Source organism: Canis lupus, chromosome X (genome assembly GCF_048164855.1).
Source record: "Canis lupus baileyi chromosome X, mCanLup2.hap1, whole genome shotgun sequence".
Lineage (NCBI taxonomy): Eukaryota > Metazoa > Chordata > Mammalia > Carnivora > Canidae > Canis > Canis lupus.
Genome location: NC_132876.1, coordinates 114,053,472 through 114,078,461, shown reverse-complemented (window position 1 = coordinate 114,078,461; position 24,990 = coordinate 114,053,472). Strand labels below are relative to the sequence as shown.

General features: G+C 36.3%; 1 protein-coding gene across 1 annotated transcript; it reads right to left on the bottom strand.

Annotated features, from left to right (window-relative positions):
- Window positions 1-760: 760 nt before the first annotated feature.
- Window positions 761-24,990, bottom strand: FANCB (FA complementation group B). Its single transcript, XM_072816444.1, has 11 exons — window positions 24,785-24,990; window positions 19,915-19,966; window positions 19,068-19,113; window positions 17,169-18,425; window positions 15,176-15,328; window positions 14,485-14,577; window positions 9,069-9,203; window positions 5,994-6,157; window positions 4,732-5,186; window positions 4,375-4,612; window positions 761-3,853 (listed from the first exon to the last, which is right to left on the bottom strand). The coding sequence occupies exons 4-11, from the start codon at window positions 18,117-18,119 to the stop codon at window positions 3,442-3,444; spliced, it is 2,601 nt and encodes an 866-aa protein (XP_072672545.1). The 5' UTR covers window positions 18,120-18,425; window positions 19,068-19,113; window positions 19,915-19,966; window positions 24,785-24,990; the 3' UTR covers window positions 761-3,441.

Sequence of the window (24,990 nt, the reverse complement as noted above, 5' to 3'; positions counted from 1 at the left end):
AGGTCCTCAGTCCCATTAGGCCCAACTTAGGTCTGGCGCTCACCCCAGACCAGTAATAGGAGCTAGCAAATGTGTTACTGTAACTGGCTCATACTGTTCAGGACTAAGCTCTGGAACTGAGGATAGGCTCTACTTTCCCAATCATGTGAGCTGTAGGAAGAAGTTTCTTGAACAAAATGAGAGTTCAGGTACAAGAAAAGAAAGAAATCAATGTGGAAAAGGCAATCAACAGAATGCATCTCACTTCTTTCCCACTTCTGACTGGCTATGTAGCACTAAATGTTTTAGCTGATTACTAATGGCACGCTTTTCTGGCCCATAACCCTCCTTGTACGTTTGGGGTAAGTGACGGCTGCTGTGAGGACATGCAGAAGCAAAGATAAAGTTTGAGATGCTAAATAACTTTCCTAGCTGAACTCAGGACCATTATGTTGACCTCAGTTGTGCACATAAGCACTTCTATCCAGTGTAGCTATTCACAAGCATAGCTCAGGAAAAATGGGAACAGCGAGGGCACAGCAGGTCTCTGACTTCCTGCCCTTATGACCCTCACTATCTGACAGTGCCTGCTACCCTACTGAAGAAAAAGGCAAGACAGGATTATTGAAATAAGAACCCAGAAAGTGGCCAGGCCAATGGCACAGCAAAGATACTCAACACGGTAAGGGTTTATAGAACAGGGCTATTTTGCTGAGGCAGAAAGCAATTCAAGTAACAGATCCAGGGAACCCAAAAAGGGAAAACAGAACAAACCAAAGGATTCAATTAGGTACACAGTTTATGGATCAGCATTCTTTCCATTACACCATACTAGCTTTGGCAGTAAAAGCGTAACTTTCTCCAGATGGGGTTACCTAAGAAATAGTTTTCATTTTCAAATTCTTAGAATGGATAGTAATGTTTCCACAAGTTTGAATATAAGGAAGAGAAAGGATACCTCTCAGTATCTGGTGCTGTTCAAGTTTTAGGAGAGAGAGAGAGAGAGAGAGAGAGAGAGAAAGTAAGTTTTACACAGCTTTCTAGCCTGGACAGCTGACTTCTTTTTGCCTTTATTGGGAAGGACAGGCAGAGAAATATGTTAATTAGACCTCTCCTAAGACTAGGAAAAAACTGAGTGTTCAGTTTTATATTGTATAAAGAGATGTTACCAGGACAATAAAAGATTCACTTATATATTATTAGAATTCTAAAAGGATCTGCACATTTTGAAAATATTTGTAACAAGTGTATATAGTATTAACTTGCTTGTGTGCACCCTTAAATTGTCTAACATTTTTTTCATACCGGGGACAATACTAATAATTATACTTTATGGGTTGCTGTGAAGGATGTCACCATAAATATGTATTGATATGGATATTTGTGTGTATATGTGTTTCAAGCTGTTTGGCAGAGAGCTGGCAATCAATAAATGGTACATATATACTACACCTAAGCTGACTTGCACACATTCCTTAGTTAAGGGATTAGGAGAACAACAGAAAGTTTTGTGCCTGAAAACTGTGGTATGCTCTGTTCTAAAACAAAAATCATTTTCACTTCAGTGTGGATTTGAGAGAAGCATGTTTTTGAGGGTAAGCTCCGATTTATAACGAGGAAAGTGGTCAGAGGAATGTGCTTATGGGCAAACATTACTGAATCATGAGAGAGTAGCAAGGCCATCATTCCCTTCCAACTTTGGCTTTTCTTGTTTGTAGTAAGTAGAAAAAATATACTGGAGTACAAAACTCACTTGCAAAGAGGTTACTTGGTGTATATAGATTAATACTTTTTGGTTGCCTTTATAGGTAAAAAAAAAAAATATGCAACGTGCTTTTTTGTATTATCCTAACTTTCCTACAGATAAACTATTACAATTAAATTCTATTTACTTTTTGATTGCCCTTGTTTTTCAATTTAGTTCCTGTAGGAACTAAAATGTATTTTACACATGGTTGTTCTTTCAGAACATGTCACAAGCAGTTTCAATGCACCTAGTGAGTGACACATACTGCTTCCAGATCTCTATAATTAATCCTGAAATGATACCATTTCCATTTCCAGAAATTCTGAAATCTTTTCTATTGACATTTCAAGGAAATAGAGTTCTATCTCCATTTGTAATGGATTACTAAAACAGGAGGTAGCATAGTATATGGACAATCATGAAAAGCAAGATAAGAAAATAATAACCTGTATTTTCTAAACCCCATCTGCATCACCAGATCATTAGGTACGAGCATTTTGAAGGCATGGAAGGAATTAGCACTTCAGAGCTGCAAGCATGAAATGCCACTTTCTATAATCATCTCTTTCTTTCAACTCAGATCAAAACTTCCATCTCACTTAAGGATTTTAAAGCAAAAAGAATCAGAAACATTCCTTTTGGCCTATATCCTTTTGTGTCTTCCCCTCTCCTGACATTCTCCTATTACTCCAGAATTCTTATTTTTCCAAAAAAAGAATAGGTTAAATTTTTACCCCTTTGAAATGTCTCATTGGACCCCTTAAAAATCACTTTTTAACTGTTAAGTGAATTTTCACTTATTTTTAAATTTCTCAGTCCCTAAGGAGCATCATATACCTTAAGTTATTTTAGTTAGAATTCTATATTTTAGCTTTGCCTAGGGTTAGAATTACAAATGGCTTAAAGGCATTTTCAATTTTTTTCAACTACTGGCCTATGCAGCATGCCTAGCTTTTTGAAAGAAATATGCTTTTCAGAGAAATGCCCTAAAATTTTTCATATTCCTATAGACTTACACAATTTCAGAGAAGTTCTCTAATAAAATTTAAATTAAAATTGGGCTCAAAGACTTTCATTTTAATGGTCTCACCCAGATGCTCTGCAATTAATTTCCACAGGAGCTGCATGTTTACAGAGACTTGTGAATCCTGACAACCTTGTTTATCTGTTTGAAGCTAATTTTTTTATACTAGGTTTTACTAAATACGATACAATAAAAAGACTATTTAAGTTTTTTGAAAATTTAGACCAAAATAATGTTAGATCAATTCTGCCTTCACTCAAGTGGTAACTCTAAGGCAGGATTTCTCAACCTCCGCATTACTGACATCTTGGGCAGGATCATTCTTTGCTGTGGGAACTGTCTTGCACACAGCAGAATGTTTAGCAGCATTCCTGGGCTCCACCCACTAGATGCAAATAGCACCCTACCTTACCCTCCCCAACCCCAATTACTTCTCACAACCAAAAAAAAAGTCTCCAGATACAGTCAAATGCCCCCGGGTAGGGGTGGAGGCAGAAGGAAAGCAAAATGTCCCCAGCGGAGAACTGCTGCTCTAAGGCATGCTATTTTGGGCATTGCTACCTATAATTCTACAAGCCTCGATCTTTATTTTTGCCAAGGAGGCATATAATATAAAGTGAAAACAAATGTGGAACCAAAATGTCCTGGCAGAGAAAACATATTTTAAAATATAATCAAATTAAGATTATAATTATAAACCAGCCAGTTTCTGTGCAGCAAGGTCTGATCTCAGCTGAACCTCAGCTAATTTCAAAGTCATTTCTCTATAAAGGGCACCACTCACTTTTAGGTTCGTCCCCAACGTTTGCTTCTTTTCTCTCTGAAGTTCTTTTCTGTAGGGATGGATGTTTTCCTTTCTGTCTGATAAAGCCGCCACACCACTACTCTTTTCTTTGCTTGCTTCACAACTTTGCACCAAGTTGTTTCCAACCTTAACTAAGGCAGAAGAAAGAGAACCAAGGGTAACCAATTCCTTCTCCAAAGTTAATGCCAAACGATCAATTAGGAAATCGACACTTCCTAATTTTAGGTTTTTGAAGAAACAGTTTATAGGGAGAGCTGTGATGAGATTATGAAGGCACTGGAACAAAGCTGTTTGATTCCTGAAAAAAAAAACAAACACAATATTATAAAACTTAGGACAGCACAAAGCAGTTGTATACAACTTACTATAATAATTAATACTCACTTATAAACCCTCCCATCATGAATAAAATCAATAATGCATCCATGTGATCTCTGATATTATTCAGACTATAGCAATCAAATGTACATATCCTATACCAAGTCAGTTAACATTCATCACTTGCTTCCTGATTAAATTTTTTCTCTGAGTAATAAGATTAATATTATATTTTTTAAAAGTGTCATTGTAGGGGAAAGGTGAGTGGAAATCGTAAAATAATTATTAGGCCCTAATTAACAACAACAAAAAAAGTCAAAAACAAACAACAAGTTAAAACAGCTCTAGTTTCCACATGAGGCCACCTGTTCACTGATGCCATACCAGGCAATGACCTGGACATGTTCCACAGTGACACAGATCTCTACTGTGGAGATGGTTCTTGGACCAAACACATATGCACTAAGTTCTCCGAACATATTCCAATTTGATATGCATTACCTGGAATAGACTATTAAATTCCCTTCAAATGGTGTTCTTTGTTTCCACTTGAAGAGTGTCCCATAGAAACTTCCTGGCCTTTTGCAAAAGCAAATTTCTGGAAATTCTTTGATTACTTCACATTTCATGTGTTCTAGAAGCCACATCTTCATTGAAGTCAGGGAATAGCTGGATGATGTGATTTGAAAACAAGTTCTGTTAAATGCTGTGAGAAGTGCAAAGAGATCTTCCACGTGTTCTATAAAAAAAAAAAACATGTCACAAGCTCTGTCATTTAACTGTTCATTATCAAATAAAAAGAGTTCTTAAAATTTTCTAATTCAATTAGGTATATTAAAAAGTACCAACAAAAATTACCTATAGGTTTCTTCTTTGGAAATATCAGCAGGTATTGCCTACTTGAAAGATCTTCTAGACTTAAAAAAAGTCTGCCACACTGAATATAATGATCTTCAGAAGAATTACCATTTTCCCTCTCCCTAATTTGTAGCAGCACGGTGCAACAAAAATTACTGAATGCTAAAAGTGGTGAAAGAGATGTGACAGCAGTAATGACCTGTCCACACTCTTTCTTAGATGACTGTTCACAAACAAAGCTTTCCTCTTCCTTTTCCTCTTCCTTTCCCTCTTCCTCACTATCAACAGTCAACTTGATCCTTTTGGATTCTGATCCTATTTCACATGGCACTGAGCATGGTGCTGGGAAAAATTCTCTACTCAACTTGATCACCCTATTTTGACATTTAATAAGCCGACAGCTGGAGCTATGAGCTTGATCCATTAACAGGGATAAAGTCACATGATTCAGGGACCTGTAAAAAATTCAGAGTTGAGTTGAGTCTAAAACCTCATTCTTTAAAATCAAAGGGATGATTAAATGCTACACAAACAACATTTTATTCTCTTTTCCTAATAAACATCGTTTCAAGCATAGAGTATAGCAGAGAATCAAGTGTATAAGCCAAACACATTTTTAAAGATCCTGTAATAGCACTTTTCTTGAAATAGGAAAGCAAAAACACTAAATACACTCAACTTCAGGAAAATAATTTTCTTAAGAGAAAGGAATGGTAAAATAATGCTAGGTTTTATTTTTAAGATAGGTTTTTACCCCTTCTTTTTTAAACAAGAAAAAAGGAGTTAAAGAGTTAAACTTTTTTTAAAAAATTTATTTATTTATTCAGGAGAGACAGAGAGAGAGAGAGAGAGGCAGAGACACAGGCAGAGGGAGAAGCAGGCTCCATGCAGGGAGCCCAATGTGGGACTCGATCCCGGGACTCCAGGATCAATGCCCAGGGCACCCAGAGATCCCCAAGAGTTAAACTTTTAATGAGTTTATTTTGGGTCATAGTTTAGAACGCAAATGACTCTAAAGTAAAAACTGCATTTTATACTCCCCTAAAAGATTTGAATAAAATCTGCTTTTTAATATAAAACATTGTTTATCCCTCAGCAATGATAATATTTGAGATAAAACTGTAAAAGTTAATTTCATGTTTCTATTTATATTTTTTAATATGGCTAATTAGAACATTTAAAATTATTTATGTAGCTTACATTATATTTTTGTTGGACAGTGCTGTTCTAGACCATCAAGATAATGCTATCATGATACTTACAGCTTCAAAGATGTGGTTTTCACTCCAACAACCAAACTGTCATCTATTACATGATACCATATCTTCTCTACTAGCTGTTCTGAATCTTGAAAACAGTCTGCTATCTTTTCATCAAAGGTACAGACAGGATTTTCTTCTTTACCACAAAGAGTAACAAGATGTGCCTTATAGAAAAAACATGTTTAATAACTGATTAACAAAAAACTACCAAATGTGGCAAAACGACAAAAATAATGTAAGTTAGCTTTTAGGCTTCAGAGCTTACAAATCTTAAAATAAATTGTCCTCTATAATATTTTACATTACAGATTATATATAAATCACTAAAACAAAATTTATAGAACTTATATGTAATAACTATCTACTCAGCTTAAGAAGCACGACCTGATTGGAAACAAGATAGGGTATCCAACACAGAGCCAGCCAGCACATAAGCTGGGAATCCATCTTGAAAAATAATCTGACATGTGTCCCAGGCATGCTGAAAATAATCCAATCATTATTAAAGTGACTTATACTAAGCCTATAACTGTACAATTTTGTATGAATAAAACTGATTATCTTTGGACTGCTGACCAATTATGGGTAAAACTGTATTTCTTTTAAAGATTTTATTTATTTATTCTTGAGAGACAGAGAGAGAGAGGCAGAGGCAGGCAGAGGGAGGAGCAGGCTCCATGCAGAGAGCCTGATGTGGGACTTGATCTTGGGACTCCAGGCCCACGCCCTGGGCCGAAGGTAGGTGCTCAACCGCTGAGCCACTAGGGCTGCCCTAAAACTGTATTCTTAAAAGTCCAGGCCATACTCATTCATTTCTACACACATATGGATTTATAATAACAAACAATAGACATGGTAGAAGGAGGAGCAGCAATAATCATAATTCACAACACTTACTGAATGCTTACTATGTATCAGGCACTGTTCTTAATGCTGCTTGTGATTCAATTAGCTTAACCTTCATAAAAAACCCTAGTACCCTAGGTTGGTAGTATTACCTACATTTTCCAGATAAGGAAAACAAAATACAAGGAAGCTAAGAACATTATATGGTCTCATTCATTTGGGGAATATAAAAAATAGTGAAAGGGAATAAAGGGGAAAGGAGAAAAAAATGAGTGGGAAATATTAGAAAGGGAGACAGAACATGAGAGACTCCTAACTCTGGGAAACGAAATAAGGGGTGGTAGAAAGGGAGGTAGGCGGGGGGTGGGGATGACTGGGTGACGGGCACTGAGGAGGGCACTGGATGGGATGAGCACTGGGTGTTATTCTATATGTTGGCAAATTGAACACCAATTAAAAAATAAAGGAAGCTAAGAACTTTGCCCAAAGTCACATAGCTAGCAAGTAGCAGAGTTGGGATCTGAACCAAAGCAGAATGGTTCCAGAGCCCATCCTCTAACTAAATCATTACTCAATACTGCCCCTCTACATAGTAATTACTGAAAAAAGATATGGGCACTTACATTCTAGTGAACTAAACAACTTCCTATGCCAGTAGCTGTGAGCTTTGAGGCAGGCCATTCATCTGAAACCTAAGGAAATTTTTACTCCCTGCCAGAATTTTTAAAAATAATCATGTAAACAGCCCTAAATAGTACCTTGCACACAGTAGTTTCAGTACAGAAACTTTTAAACATTTCTTCCCCTTTTTTTAATATTGGCAAAATTGGGGTGTCTGGGTGGCTTAGTTGGTTAAGCATCCAACTCATGATTTTGGCTCAGGTCATGATTTCAGGGCTGTGAGATTGAGCCCCAATGTTGGGCTCTGTATCAGGCTCAGCACTGAGCATGGAGCCTGCTTAAGATTCTCTCTCTCCTAAAGGGGAGGTGGGTAGGGGGTTGGGTGACTGGGTGATGGGCACTGAGGGAGGCACTTGGGATGAGCACTGGGTGTTATGCTATATGTTGGCAAATTGAACTCCAATAAAAAAATTAAAAAAAAAAAGATTCTCTCTCTCCCTCTCCCTATGCCCCTCTTCTCCCTCCTTCCCTCTCTCTCCAGGTCTAAAAATAATAATAATAATAGTAATAATAATAACAATAATAATAATAATACTGGCAAAATAGTTGGGGTAAGTGGAGAAGGGAAACGGGAGACTTTTAACAATGACTTTCATGAGCTTTCCCAAGACACTGGAAATGTAATATAGAAATGCAACATGATGTACCTTTGTCATGCTTCTTACATTAATGGAATCATATTTTGGATCCAAGTCCTCATATTGCTAAGACTAAAAATATAGACACAAGACATAGACTGCTATAAGAACAATCAATCTACAAGGAATACAGAGCTAGGCACTAAGGTGACTTGAAGGAAAAAAATGTAGTATCAAGTTTCTCTATGCCAGCTTTTCTTGATTTGTGACTTTGCTATGTTGTCTTTCTCTGTATGGAATTAATGTGCCTAAACACTACTTTTTATGAAGTCGAGGGAGGCTTTGCTAACTTTCTACATTACTGTACTGACATAAGCAACTGCAAGGTACTTGCAAGGTACTTGCAAGGTACCTAAAGAGTTCTTATTCTGGTCAACCACAAGGAAAATAAGCATAAAATTATAAAAAGCAGATATAAACACTAAAAAAGCATAGCAATTCAACTAGAGGAATAAATACCCTTAGAAATGAACACTGCAACAGACAAAAAGAACAATTATAATACTGATGAAATTATGTATTCATTAATAAAAGGCTGAATAATGTTCTGCATATTCTGTTTAAGAAGAAAATACATAATTCACTTAGGGATAATTGCTATGCAAACTATACAAATAAAAAAGTTTAATAGTTAAATCTTTTGAACAAGACGACTTGTTCCCCCAAGGTTCCCGATAACTGAGATTTTAATATCCTATAGAATAATTTGCAAATTGGTAAAACATTGGCTCCTTAATCCAATATTTTCAAGTCGTAAAAGTCCAGCATTATAATCCCTGCCACTTTGCTTCTTGGATCCACTGAGTAGCATTTTCTAAAATATCCAAATATTCCAATTTAAGTAAATTTTTAATAGCTTGTAGATTTCCAATTCATAAAAATGATAAAATGGTCACATGATTAATTTTACCTTCTCTGCACTTGTAGATGATGTACTATCATCTTTCCCTCGAACCAGGTTTATTAAAGTTTTGTAAGATTTTGAAATAATTTTTTCCTTAACCAAGAGATGCTGCTGCAATTCCTGAACAGAAGCCAAACCAACCTGTAAAGTAGAAAGAAAAACCATTGCCAGAGACAGTTTAAATGAAACCTGACAATATTGTTAATTCAGAACGTATTTTCATCAAATTTGCTTATTAATTCATTTTTCCATAGAAAAGCAGAAAATACTTCTCAGAGCAAAACTACTTTATTTATAAATTTTAAGTAATTATAAAGGAAAATAATACAGCAAGAAACTACAATAGTTTATGTATCAAACTCAAGAATGCCAATGTATGAGCACGCATTTCACCATTGAATTAAGTAATCAATCGATACGAATATGGATGTCTAATCACTATGAATAAAAATCAAGGCCTACCAACACTCCTACCCCTACAGGAAAACTATTTTTCTTGCTGTTGAAACAATTTCTGCTTCCAAAAGCAAAGAAATCACTATGAGTAGAAATGGTCACTTTTAACTTGATACTATTTGAAATCCTGTTCATATAACATCTATAGCAAATGTTAAAGATAACACATAGCCCCCAAACCCAAACTGTCACAAGTTTATTTTTATGCTAATATACTCAGTGCCTGGGTGGACTCTTAACTATAAGAAACAAACAAAATTTTGCTCTAAACTGGGCAGAGAGTAATCCATTCCTTTTATTATACCAGATAAACAGATTTCACTATTAAGGATGAAACATTCATGAAATGTATTTTGCTACTGAAAATATAAAGCCATGTCATTGAACTGACAGAAGCAGTTCATTTCAGATGGATATCTGAGACTGTTTAAGTATTAATCCAGCTCTTAATCTAACATCTTTTCTAGATTGAAAACACAAAATGCATCCTATTTTTCAATCCCTTTCTTTCAAATTACAGTTTAAGTCAGGTAAATTCCTTCGTATTGGTGAACAGAAGTTGGAAAGTGAAGACTAAATTATACCTTACTTCAATTGCACAAAATATGTAAAATGTCTAGCTAATATTTTCAAACTTCATCTGTTGACCTATTTCTGTGGGCTCCACATTATTCACACTCATTTGCTGAGTAATTTGTGAAAGGGAGCTGTACACATGAGGGGGGAGAGCCCAATGGGAGAATGCTGGAGGGGTAGGGAGTAGAAGAGAGGGATATGTGGGCACACTGTCAATGAAGGCACCCTCAAAAATTATCCATGTTCTCTCTTTCCTACTCTCCTCAAAACGCTCCTCACCCCACTCCAGGACTAAATGGTGAATCACTAGATTACTTAAATGTTCCATGTTGTGAAGTTTTGTTATACAACATTAAAAATAACCACATGGCAAAATATTTAAACAGCATGAAAATACTCCTCAACTTCTCTTTCTAGACCCTCAATCCCATTTGCAGAGCCAATAGATTGTTTACCTTTCCAGAAATTTTCTATTAAGGAATGCTTTCTTTATCTACAAACAAATAAAACCTATCCCAAACCAAATACAGGAGCATACTGCACTGCAGGACACCAAATCTTACTTTGTTGGTCTTTTTACTGGGATCTCTCTCATATATACAGAAGAGGGCATAATACAAAAACAGTCTATAAACTAGTAATGAAGTCAACACCCAAGTAACCATACGCAGTCTACTGTCTATGGGTGCTGCTCGGTCACGAACCTCTCTTTTTCTAATGGAGGCAATATTACCCCGGCCTTTTAAGGTAACTTCCTTGTTCGTCTTCATAATATTACTATCATTGTATGTCCTAAAGAATATTTTTAGTTTTTTGTGTTTTGTTCTTGAACCTTTTATGAATAGAGTCATTTTGTATGTGCTAGGTTTTAGAGTCATCTCATTTGTCGCTAGTAGCTGTCAGCTGTGACTTTCATTGCTCTGTAGTATTCCATCATGACCATACCAGCTCGCTTCTCCATTTTCCTACTGAGGAGCATCTGGGTTATGTCCAGACGTGCATGGACTATTACAAACATTGCTGCTGTGAATATTCTGTACATATGTACAAGTTTCTCCAAGATCCTGGTTTCCTCTTTTCCCCTCCAACTGGTTCCAACCAGTTGGAAAATAAATTCCGTTGGGGAAAGAACAGTGAAACAGACCCTGGTTCTAGCTCTGCCTGTCACTTAACCTTTCTGGCTATTTGTTTCCTCATATGTAAAATGGGGGAGAGAGTGTAGACTTGTTCATCTCTAAACAGCCTTCTAGGGGCACCTGAATGCCTCAGTTGGTTAAGCATCGGCCTTTGGCCCAAGTCATGATCCAGGGCTCCTGGGATCAAGCCCCATGTCAGGCTCCCTGCTCAGCGGAGAGTCTGCTTATACCTCTTCCCCTGTCCCTCCCACATGGCTCAAGCTCCCTCTCTCTAAAGTAAATAAATAAAATCTTAAAAAATGAAATGAAAATAAAACAAAAGCCCTTCTAACACTTGGAAGTATTTTTATCTAAATTGAGAACTAGTGATAACATGTGGATACGTGAAACAAAACGGACATCCAACTATCCCTTATTCACCACTTCCATATGCTCCTGCCCTCTCTGTGTGTTTATTTTCATTCTATGTCTATGCTACCTTCTGAGTAATTTTTTCTAACACAGTTTGGTTTGCTTCTTTGCTCTGCATCTCTTTAAGTCAACTCTTAAACTCCTCTGATGAGACTTTTTATTTCAATGTATTTTTAGTTCATAGACATGCTATTTGGTTATTTCCTGTGAATAATTGCTTATGATGCCTTATTTCTTTATGTGCTTAATCTGTGAGTGGTTCATTTTCTCTGAAAAATTGCTTGTGAGATTTATAAGAAGCCTAGGATAAAATATGCATTTTGAGAGAGGAATTTATGTTTCTTTCTGTCAGCTGTCTAGAGTACTACTGCTTTAGGTTAAACACAAATGCTCCCAAGGCAAAAGTAGCATCAGTTTCTCTGGGTTCTCTCTGGGTTCCAGCCTTTAGTTTGGCCTGATAATTTATTTTTATATTTTCAGCTTTTTTAAGCTGTTAGGGAGACTTTTCCTTTAAGATTTTATTTATTTATTTGACAAAGAATGAGAGAGAACACAAACAGCGGGGGAGGCAGGCAGAGGGAGAGGCAGGAGCAGGCTCCCAGTAGAGCAGGGAGCCTGATGTGAGGCTTGATCTCAGTACTCTGAGATCATGATCTGAGCCAAAGAAAGACACTTACCTGGCCGAGCCACCCAGGTGCCCCGAAGCTTTTAGGGAGATTTTAAGAACATATTTCAAATATGATTTTAACTTGTTTTTATCAGAAGAGTTGGTCCAAATAAATGAGGTGATATTTCTAAAAATCATGCTCTCATAAATTATTTTGGCATCATTTCTAAATTAGTATAAAGACCTACCTTAAAAAAAAAAGACCTACCTTATTTTTGACAGCTACATAGTATTCCATAGTTCAAGTATATTATAACTGATCTACCAAACTCCTAATGATATATATTTAGAATGACTGAATTTTATTGTCTATAAATACTATATAAACATTCCCATAAAATCATCTTCGTTTACTCTACAAGTATATCCTTAGAATAGATTCCTAGAAGTAAAACTGTGAGAGTAAAAAGATATGTCCAATTCACATTTTAAAGGCAATAATAATTTTCCTTCTGAAGAGGTTGGGAGACTTTACATTCTCAAGAATACTGTTTCGGAATGAATATTCACACTAAGAAAAATCATGTTTTGTCACTTTTTACAATTTCTATCTAAATAATCTGTCTCTATATATTTTACTTTGTTCAGAGCACAAAAATTTTTAATCAATCTTTTCCTTTATGGTTCTATGCCCACTACGATATTTTATTCTCTATTGCCCACATTCATATCCGCATTCAATAAGCATTTAGTAAATTTACTTTAATAATTAATATAGTTGCAAAAAATTTTTTAAAGAGCCTACAAAGTACAAATATTTACTATCTGGCTCTTTACAAAAAAAGTTTGCCAGTGGTAGAGGAAAAAGCTAAATGACAACACAAGGAAACAGACAAATCCAAAAGGAAGAAAAACTGGCCTGACCTCCTCATTAGTATCATTATAAGAAAGTGGGGAGGGGCATTACTCTAGATAAAAAGACCAATAACATATATAATAATCAAGTGCAAATGTAAACTTTGACCATATCCTGAAAAAAAAACACCTATAAAAATATTTTTGTGGCAATTAAAGAGATCTGAGGGGTGTCTGGGTGGCTCTGTCGGTTAGGCAGATGCCTTCGGCTCAGGTCATGATCCCAGGGTCCTGGGGTTGGGCCCTGCATTGGGCTCCTTGCTCAGTGGGGAGCCTGCTTCTCCCTCTCCCTCCACCTGCCACTCCCCCGGAGTGCGCTCTCTTTCTCTGTCAAATAAATGAATGGAATCTTTAAAAAAAAAAAGACATCTGAATATGGAATGAATAGTAAATAAGATTAAGAGATTATTATTAATTTTCTAACTGTAATAATACTATATGTTTACATAGGAGAATATCCTTATTTTAGGCAATCCCTGCTGAAAGACATAGAAGTTATAGTATTTGCAAGTTTCAAATGGTCCTACAAAAATGTACATACACATATGCAAACACATTCACAAGTACAGATGAGGGAAATAGAATTTTTTTAAAAGTACAAATAGTTGCATGCACATAAGGACTAGAAATAACTACAGTACTATTCTCTGAACTTTTTGGAATATTTAAAAATTTTATGAATGAAAAAAGGTAGGTTACAAAAGAATATGCATCCTATAATCACATTTCTACATAAATTTGCATATATTCATTTAAAAAATCTACAAGAATACACATGCCAAAGTGTTAAAATGGGTTATATCTCAGTAGTGGACTCCTAGGTAATTATTAGTCTCTTTTTAATATTTCTTTGTATAGTCCGAGTATTTTAGAGGGAATATGCATTACCTTTATACATTTGGAAAAAAAACAAACAATCTTTTTCAGAGAGCTTTATATGGAATATTTGAGGGCTAATTGTTCATTTTCGGAACATGTTATGAATCATCATATTTGATGCTCCTTTAAAAGAGATATTGTGGTATACTGATCCCTAAGACCAGAAAGAATGTGTTTTCAAAAGTGAACTTCATATATTTTATCTTATGACTCACTAAATTTACAGTCCTATTGTAAAAAGTATCATTTTTAGATAATACATTTATAAGTAATGTCACAATAATTTTTAGAGGTACTAACAAGGCAAAGATACTTTGAAATATCATTTTCCCAATCACTGAGTTGCTTACACATTAAGATCCTTTCTTTCAATGTTCTTTCCTTCATTTAGAATAGCACTAACCCAAAAAAGCAAAAACAAAAAGCAAACATAGACACTAACTTTCAATCTTCTTTCCAGAGGTGGAATCATCAAATAACAATTCTGTTCTTTGTCTTCAAATAAGTCATCTTCATTGCAATCCAATGTTTCACTCTAAGGAAAAAATATACTAAAACTGAGATTTTGAAATAAACTGAAAATTCATAAGATTAACAAAATAAAATTAAGGTTTATCCAAAGGGCAGTTTTCCATGTTACACACTATTATATAAGAGACAAAAAATATGTATTTTCCCCATCATTTCTTGTAACTGCAAAAAATTACTGAGACTCAGATATCTTATGGAGATCTGAAGCTTCAGGGGTATTATTTCCCTTCTGCCCAAGATCTTAAGATATTATGAACTGTTACTTCTTTTAATAAAGCAGGTTCATTTTATTTTATTCCTTAATTAGTCCAATGTTATTATGTTTACTAGTATAAAACGTGATTTTCAGAAGCAACAATAAAGTTAAAGTGTTACTATCTCTACACTCCAAATTTACACCAAAAAGCATAGTCAATTTGTGTAATATTTATTGAAAGGAGATTCAATGTATAATTTCAAAAATTCAATCTATGTATTTTAAGAGTTTAAAAAGTTTACTGTAAGAAATTACAAATACTGAAACAGTGGGTTAATAGCTTTAAAGTGTTCCAACTTCCTAAGATGGTTCTTAAAGTAATATATAAAAAGTATACAGAACTTACTGAATAGTTTATGTCGCCAAGATCTGTTATTATAAATGAACTCAGGCAACCTGAATTCAAGGAGTCCTGAAAAAGTAGCAGTACTTGTTCACTTCCAAGTCCTAGAAAGTCATCTATCAGTACTGAGCTAATTTTTTCCCACTTAGCAGCAACCTGAAAGAAAGAGGGTGGAAATGGAGGAATAGTATGATAGTGTATTTCCATGCAGTTGTAAAATCTGCTATATTTGCTTTCTTTGTCCTAACTACTAAACTAAGTATAATTGTTCAAATGCAATCACTTCCCTTAACCCAGGTTTTCTGACACGGCCATCGCTCCTCCCTCTTTATTTGTATATTCTTAGCCTTTATTCCTGTTTTTAAAGTAATTGCATATTTTACCCTAAGATATATTTTTTTAAAGCAGGTGAATATAAATATAACACCAAGGTAAAGCAAAGGCAAGAGCTACAAAATTCCCAGAGTGGCATGATTACCAAAGCAATTTATGAGCACTTAATTTGTGGATATCAGGGCGTAATTCCAGAGTTTTCAATACAGGGCATTTGAAAACTGCTTAGACATACAGAAATCTTGAAGAAGTAGCTTAAGAGGTAAGTCAATAGGGACTTAGGTAAGCAACTTGTGCAAAGGATGATGGTCCTTTGTAGAGAAAGAACCCTAGAACACAATTTCAAGGCAGGAAGGCCAGCCAACAGTTTACATGCTCACTCAGAGTGGCATAGTCTCCCTCTTTGGGTAATGTGTTATTGGCAGTTCTACAGGGTCCAAACAGGGGACCCACTTAAAGTGTATGAGGACTATATTACACTGAATTAATGGGGCACAAGAGAATAGTTTTTCCTTATCCAGGTGAATAAGGGACCTCAGGTAGGTGCAAGTCCGTGATGATAGCCCTAGTCCTCGTATAACATAATAACTACTTACTGAGCTTCCCCTGTGTGCCAAGCACTGTGCAAGACACTTTACAATGTCATTTTCTTTCATTCTCTCGTCTCAGAGGTAGGATGATCCCAATTTCATAAAGACAGAAAATGAGTTCACAAAATTAAACATATTCCTTAAGGTAAGACTAGTAAGTGGCTCAGTTGGAAGTCAAACCCAGGCTTAGTGTGCTCTTTCCATTACCCTGACCCCAATAACAATTATAGGCTATACTAGATGTTTCCCTGCTACCACTTCTGGAAAGGAAAAGAGAGTAGAGAAAGGCAGAAAATGTTACCTTCCAAATAACCTTCAAATAAAAGCACAATATGCTTTTAAAAGATTGCTTTCAAAATAAAATAGGGTACTTTCAAATTACTTTTCTTTGGAAATTGTAATTTATTTATTTGAGAGAGTGAGCGAGCATGAGCGCACACAGGGAGTGGGAGGAAGAGAGAGAATCTTAAGCAGGCTCTGCACACAGTGCAGAGTTAGACGCAGAACTCAATCTCTTGACTCTGAGATAAAACACAATTTCAACCTGACATTTTCACACACACAAACAGAAATACACATACACAAAGTAACAATTCACCTAAAAAAATGGGTGGCTCACTCAGCTAAGGGCCCAGCTCTTGATTTAGGCTCAGGTCATGATTTCAGGGTCAGAGAGATTGAGCCCAGCATCAGACTCCATGCTCAGTGCAGAGTCGGCTTGAGATTCCCTCTCACCCTCCCTCTGCTCTTCCCCCTACTCACACTCTAACTAAATAAAATATTTTAAAAATTAGAAATAGTTATATTAAAAGACAAATAAATATGTAATAATTGTAGCTATATATTTATATATTTCCAAACAACCCAAAGGTTTTATGACTCAAAACGGCAAGGCAAAACCTTTATCAGGTAGTATTCAGATAACTTTAAGAAATAAGAATGATGCAATATATGATTTTAAGTGCAGCACTAAAAATTGTTTTGCTAATAAGACTCCAGGATAAACTCTCTGAAACATATAAATCCTAAATAGGTCTAAGGCTACACCATTTGAATGATTATAAGTACTATACCTGAAAGTTCTTTTTCCAAATGGCACAAGCATCACTGGACCTAAAGGATACGATGAAAAGGTCTCCTCCTCTGCCTGAATTCATAAGTTGAACTGCACAAGGATCTCCAAATGGAAGCTGACAAATACTTTTAGGAGTCCCATCTTGAAATGAAATCAGCTGATTCTTCCGAGTAAGGGCAATCACAGACATTCTTAACTGGTTGTTGACAATCTTAGTTGCACAGACATGCACATAAGTTACTACACTGCTATAAGCAGGAGGGATAATGTATGTATCACTTATTATTTCTTCATTTTCAAGGGAGTATACACAAAATTTGGTATTCCAAATTTCATAATCTGATTTTGAAAGCTTTTTGGTGCAGTCCTCCTCAGATAAAAAACTTGCCTTTGCTCCTAATAAAACCATACCTAGATTTTCAATCTCCCCTGCCCACTCAACAGAGGCAATATTAACAGACACAGTAATAATTCTGCTGGTTTGGGAAGAGATACAGTAGAATGTCTTCACGTGTCTCCATAAAACTAAAGGGCCATCAAGGACTCTTACACCATCCTTCAACTCATGCCTTAGTTTAAAACTCAATCGCTTTTCAAATTTATTGGTTCTGTGAAGAAATAGAAGAAAATATTTGAAGACGTTATTCTTCTTATTGCATTGTATCATAATACAAGGGAGATTGATTCCAGTTCTGTAATCTGACACACAGTTGCAACACATAATTTTTAAATGAGAGTTTTCTTCTTTTAGCATAAGGAATCCAGTAGACTTCTGAACAAATGTTCTTGTTCCTCTGTCAAATACCATTCTCCTGACATGTAATACGGGTATTTTTGCAGGCCCTTTACTTGCAAAATCTCCTTTAGACAATTGAAAAATAAGGACTTCCCCGTTATAACACATGAGCATTTCTTGTCTGTCAAATGACATTGCTTGTTTGCTAGTCATTCCACAATATCAAGTCTTTGTGTTGGTCCAATTTTCTTTGTTGTTTTGTTTTGGTTTTTGGTCCAATTTTCAAATGCAAATTGATTGCAGTTGATGCTTTTTTTTAAAGATTTTTTAAAATTTATTCATGAGAGAGAGAGAGAGAGAGAGAGAGAGAGGCAGAGACATAGGCAGAGGGAGAAGCAGGGTCCAAGCAGGAAGCCCGATGTGGGACTCGATCTTGTGACTCCGGGACCATGCCCTGAGCCAAAGGCAGACCTTCAACCACTGAGCCACTAAGGCATCCCACAGTTGATGCTTTTAAACCTAAAAATGTAATGAGGAAAATTACCATCAAGTAGGCAGTTGAAAAGAAAACACATTTCTCTTTGAGAACTATCACATAAATTATAAATTTTATGAACATTTTTAAGTTTTTTATGCTATCTTAACAATGTTACACTCATCAAAAAAAACCACATCCCAAATATCATTTCTGTACAGTTAAAAGACACAGTTTGCAAACAATGCAAATAACCATATCACATAAGATAACCGAATGTGTTAACAGCATCTATTAAAAGCTGTGGGTGGTCTATTGAAAGTGCCTAAAGACGTTCTTTCTGGTTCAGGGGATTACTTAAGGGTTCTAATTATGTCTCTCTCTCAAACCTACCAACTTAATCTGGTTTTCCCATTTTCTCTTTTCCCCCCAATTTTCTACCCTGTTGACTCAACCCTGGTTTTTTCCTCTCAGCCTTACCCCCTCTATAGTGACAATTCAGTAATCAGTCAGTGACTCAAATTGACTGCTACCACAGCCAGGCACTTGAGATCATGCTTCCCTGAAACAGGAACTCATACAGACTCTATAGCCAAAATAAAAGCCCAGAAAGAAAAATAAGAGATTCTATACCATGGCTTAAAAAAATATCCATAGGAGTAATAGAAATAAATTTTAAATCTTACTTTGTAAAAACAGTGCAGCGTTAGGACCTTAAGGAAGTCACTATTCCTATTCCAAGTACAAAAAACGAGAGAATTAGTAACGTTATAATGAACACAAGAAGTAAATAATAGCTATCAGTTTTTCAGGCTTATAGGCCAGGCACAGCACATAATTTCATTTAATCTTTACAATTGTTCTTTTAAAGTAAGCACTTTTATTATCACATCTTCCAACTGAGAAAACTTTCTTATTTTAACAAAGGCCATAAAATTTTCCAAGGTTATTAACACTAATTGACAGGGGCACTAGATTTGGAAGAGGGGATCTTTGATTCCTAAGCCTACACTTTTAACTACCACACTGTCCAGGCATATATCCCCTTACACTGAACTCTCAGCAAGGCAACCTGAGAGAAATTGTAAAGTAGAATGAAAAACAAAGGAACACCCATGGCATCAAAAATGGCAAGATCTCATTCTTTTTTGTCTCAGTAATATTCCATTTTAAATATTCACATACACACACACACACACACACACACACCCCATCTTCTTTATCCATTCATCTATTGATAGACACCTGGGACCTATAGGACATTATATAAAGTGAAATAAGAAAAAAATAAATGTTATAGGTTTCCACTTACACATGGAATCTAAAAGACAAAATGAACAAACAAAAAAACCCAACTCTTAAATACAGAGCACAATCCGTCAGAGAAGAGGTTAGTGGGGAAACGGGCAAAATAGATGAAGAATATTAAGAAGTACATACTCCCACTTATAAATAGGTCATGGAGATGAAAAGTACAGTGCAAGGAATGTAGTCCATAATATTATAATAAAGGTGTATGGTAACTATACTTACCATGGTGAGCACTGAATAATGTATAGAATTGTTGAATCAATATGCTGCACACCTGAAACATGTAACATGTCAATTATACTTCAATAGTAAAAATAAAGTTCAAAAAAGAATACAGGCCAAATCTAACTGCAAAATAAAATTACAACAAAAAAGGAACACCCCTTATAGTGAACACACATATAAGAGAAAGAGGCTGATTTCTACTCAGTGGCTATACATGCAGAGTCACTCTTTTAACAGCTATCAAAATCTCAGCATATGCTATGAACTGCACATGGTTGGAGAGCCTAAGGAACCATGTGAATGGTGAGCCTTCTCTGCCTTTTAATAGAAAAATGATTTCGGGCAAGTTATTTAATGTGCCTCATATCCACATATAATGGGATATAATAACAGTATAACCCCACAAGGCATTGAAATTAACTAACATAAACCACTTAAAATAGAACCTGGCACACAGAAAGTGCTCGATAAAGGTTAGCTACTACCCTTGTCATTATCATCATGATCATCATGGCCAGCTCTGGTTTATGTAGTACCTAACCTTTGAAACCTCAGAATAGTCACATACTTAGCAGTTTGTGAATGCTGAAAGGTCCCTTTCCACTATAAGTAACTAACTCATACTCTTTCTTTTCTCCTACTTGTGGATCATTTACACCAGGAAATTCAACTACTTCAGAAATAAAACTAGGTCATTTGCAATTAGGTAATAATGCTTTCCTCTGTTGAATGAAAAACAAACTGCAAAGGCTTAGGTCTTGTTCTTTTCTTATAAAAATCTACCAAGAGTCCAATTAGAAAAAATTATCACTGAATCATCTACAAATTTAACTTAATGTAGCATTTCGTAGAAATGACTTTAATTTAGAGGCAATTCAATTAAAATGCAGACTCGATTAGTCAGCATCTACTTTCAAATTGGAGATGCTGTGGCTTATTGCCTGATTTCCAAATACATCATTTGTTGTAGTTTTAAATGATGTTAACAAATTCTTTGAAATTCCTTCCATCAAGAAGTGGCACTTAATTCTCCTGTCTTTGGGTGAGGGCTGGTCATTATGATTCACTTCTAACCAACAGAATATGGCAGAAGGGACGTGAGATTTCTGAGACTGGGTCACAGAGTATTATGGCTTCCTTGTTGACTTGCTCCTTGGATCACCTGCAATGTGGAAAGCCATCTGCCATATTATTAAGAGATATTCAGGCAGCCCCATAAAATATGCATACAGCAAGGAACTATGGCTTCCTGCCAACAATCACCAAGTGACTGGGGCCTTTTGCCAAAGCCATGTGAGCGAGCCTTCTTAGGATCAGATCTTTCAGCACCAGTCAAGCCTTCAGATGATTCAGCCTCTTGGAGAGAGATCCTGAGTATCAAAAGCTCTTCTCTCAGCCTCTTGGAGAGAGATCCTGAGTATCAAAAGCTTCTTAAACTGATCTTCCTTACTCTACTCTCCCCTCAGATCTGGTACCTGTCCCCTACCTCAAAAACCTTGCATGTACCCTCTCCCCCTTCTCAATACATCTATGATCCCTGAATTACTTCCTAGAAAGATAGACGCTAAACACTGAATTGAACATATGAATGACACAGAGACAAAAGATTGCAAACCACTGCTATAAAGTTTGAATCGTGGCATTCAAAGCCCTGATATAATCCTAACCCAACATGCTTTTAGTGTGAGCTCTAGGCAAAAAACAAACTTATTCTCATGAGTTTAGATTCCAATAGATTTAAATGATTGTTATATGAAAGGTCTTTATTTTTAAATACTACAAAACCAGGCACATTTTAAATGTAAGCTATTTAAAATTGATCACCTTCGGAGTTAAAAATTAGAAGTCATTAATATATTTATGAAGATAAATTTTTCCCTCAAACTTTCTATAATCTTAAGGCTTATTGAATTTGCATACCTGTGTACATTTTATTTTATACTGATACAACATCTGTTTTAAGAGAAGAGTTCTTAGTATATGTCATAAAACAAATCTTTAAGCCTACGGACTAAATGGTAATTTTATTTTTTTAGATAGAAATAATATGGAAACAAATGAAACTAAGGTCAATTTATGGGTTCTAAAACCAATATAAACAAGCTCTGATTAATCATATCCTGATTATCAGGGCACCAAGCTTACTATTCCAGCCTATTGGTCATCTGACTTTTTACTTATCCTTACAACAGTGGCTTACACTGTTGTGGCTTACACCTTTACAACAGAAAAAAAAAAACATAACTTAAACCAGTTAAGCTTTACTTCCTATTGCAGCTAATGGGGTGGAGAGGGGGTTGGAAGCAGATTATTTATAAAATACTACATAATTAATTTGAGCTTTTCCTGTTCTGTATTACCATATATCAAAGTTGACTGTATGTATTTTGTGCATAAAAAGAAAACAGAAGAGTATAGTAGGGAAATAATACATGCTAACAAATAATAGTAGGTTAGCAATAAATGATCACCCTCATCCACTCTTCCCTATCATCTTCCTATCAAATAAACAGTGTTCCTTTCAAATGCTAATAAACTCCTCTGGGTGTCATAAATTACAGAACTCTTCATATAAACTACCTATCTGGTTGAGGAAGATCCTAAAAGAGCACTACATTATCTGCAGATAAAATCTAAAAATATGGCTAAGAAAATATATCAAGTGTGACCAATAGAGAGTATCTTTGGAAAAAAGGTCGAATTAAGACCCTCAACTAAAAACTTCAAATAATAATATTAAACATAATTTTATAAGCATATTACCGATATAGGTACTTCTCACAACATACAGGACATTATTTACCTAAGTAAGTTAACTTGGCTACAGAATAAGTCTGCTTTTAAAATGTTTTTCTACCTACGTAACTGGAAATCATTTGTTAGGGCCTACCCAGAATCAAGCTCCATTTTCCCTTTTCCAACAACACTTAAGTGTATCTGAAATGTAGGTGAATGCTGGGGAATGGTGATCCACTAAGAGAGTTAGGAAAGACTAAGTTAAAGGTTTTTTATGTCATCCTAAGGACTTCTAACTTTCTCTAAGCAAGGATACACCTCTGAAAGATTGCAAAAATAGAAATCACAAGATTGTACTTCTGAATTATAAAAGATCCTAGTGACTGTTAAAGATGGGGTGAGGTGAGAATGGTGGCAGAGCCATCAATTAGATAATTATGAGCTCGTAATTAAAGGGAGAGGTAACTTTGGAAGGCAATTTGGCAGGCACCTGAAATACATATATCCAGCAATTTCATTTCTAGATATGAACCCAGAGAAATAATCCTACATAATAATGGACAAAGACATTGGTCTAGAATGGTTACTGTGCTATTTGTGATAGTAAGAAAAGTAAAAACTTCAATGACCATCAGTAGGGGAATGAATAAATACAGATGGAATATCATAGTATAGTTAAAAGAAACAAATTAGATGTATGCATACCAGTATGGCCAAATCTCAAAAATCAAATGGAAAAAAATTAAGTTGCAGAAAAATGTATTCTCCAGTACATTTATCTAAATCAAAACACTTAAAACAACATTACATATTTTCTGTTTACCTACAAAGGCTACATTCCCTGAGTGCTTCTCTGCGCCAGGTACTATTCTAAGCACTTTGGACTCATTTATTACTCAGTACATTATTATGCTGTAGGCAACAGTATCTCATTCTACAGATGGGGAAACTGAGGCATGGAGTTTAAGGATCTTCTCAAAGGCCTAAAAATAGGAAGCGACAGAGCCAGGATTCAAACCCAGGCATCCTGGTCCAAAATTTCAAAAGCAAAGATTCTGTAAAGATTCAATGCAAATTCCGATCACTGTTTATTGTGGAGAGAGAGACAGGCAATCAGGGTAGGGGAGTGAAGCCAGAGGGAGACTTTAACTATAGCTGTAATGGTATTTTTAACAATGTATTCCATTATTTTCAAACAATGTGTCCATTTTTCCCATAAAAATGTGTAGCATATCAAAAAGTCTTGGACAAAGATTCTAAAGTATCAATTATGGTCGATTATGGATGGGGGAAGTATGGGGGTTTTCTTCCTGCAATTTCTTTGTAGTTTTTTTTAAAGGTTTTATTTATTAGAGAGAGAGAGAGAACGCGCGAGCAGGAGGAGGGGGAGGGGAGAGGCAGAAGCAGACTCCCTGCTGAGGAAGGAGCCCTATGCGGCTGGACCCCAGGATGCTGAGATCATGACCTGGGCCAAAGACAGATGTTTAACCTATTGAGCCACCCAGGCAATCCCAGTATCTCTCAATTTAAAAAAACAAAACAAAAAAAAAACAAAACAAAAAAAAACCTGTATTCTTGAATTCAAAACGATTTCAATATTTTAGCCGACAACCGTAAAATTGCTCCAGTGCCTTTATAAACCTAAATCTTTCTCAAGTTTAGCACTTCCTGTCATTTTGCTCTGGATAACTGTCATAGGGGCCGCCCTGTGCGTTGCAGGCTATTTAGCAATACCCACTAGATGCCAGCACGCCCCCCTCCCCTCCCCTCCAGAAGCTGCCAAACGTCCCCAGGGAGACAAAATTGCCCCAGGGTGAGAACTACCCTAATTAATAAACTGTAAGATGCCTTACATCATTTAACTTTCTATACAGCTGCCTTAGTTTACAGATTTCAAATTTATAATCCTCGATAAGTTTCTCGCACTGCAAGTGGGAAAGATGAGGCGAGGGCGAAGAAAGTTTCAAGAGAAATAATTCTACACGGCAAGCCCTTAATACCTAGTCACCATTCCAAAGAGTGATGGCCACAGGCTCCGGCAGACTCGCTTCCACTCCCCTTATCCCGCAAAGATGGGAGTGAAGCCAGCTCCGCCGCCAGCCACAGGTAAAGGACCACGGGCCAGCCCTACCTCACCGCGCGAGGACCTGCGTCCCAGAGCCGCCACGTTCGAGACGCCCTGGGCGGGCGCAGGGTCCCGGGGCTCCAAACCTCCCGCCCGCGCGCTGCATCCTGGGAGATCCGGGCCGGAGGCTGCGTCGAGAGCAGAGGAGGCGGGGCCGGCCCCGCCTGCGGGGAGACGGTTGCCAAGGGAGGCTGAGGGGGCGGGGCCTCCGG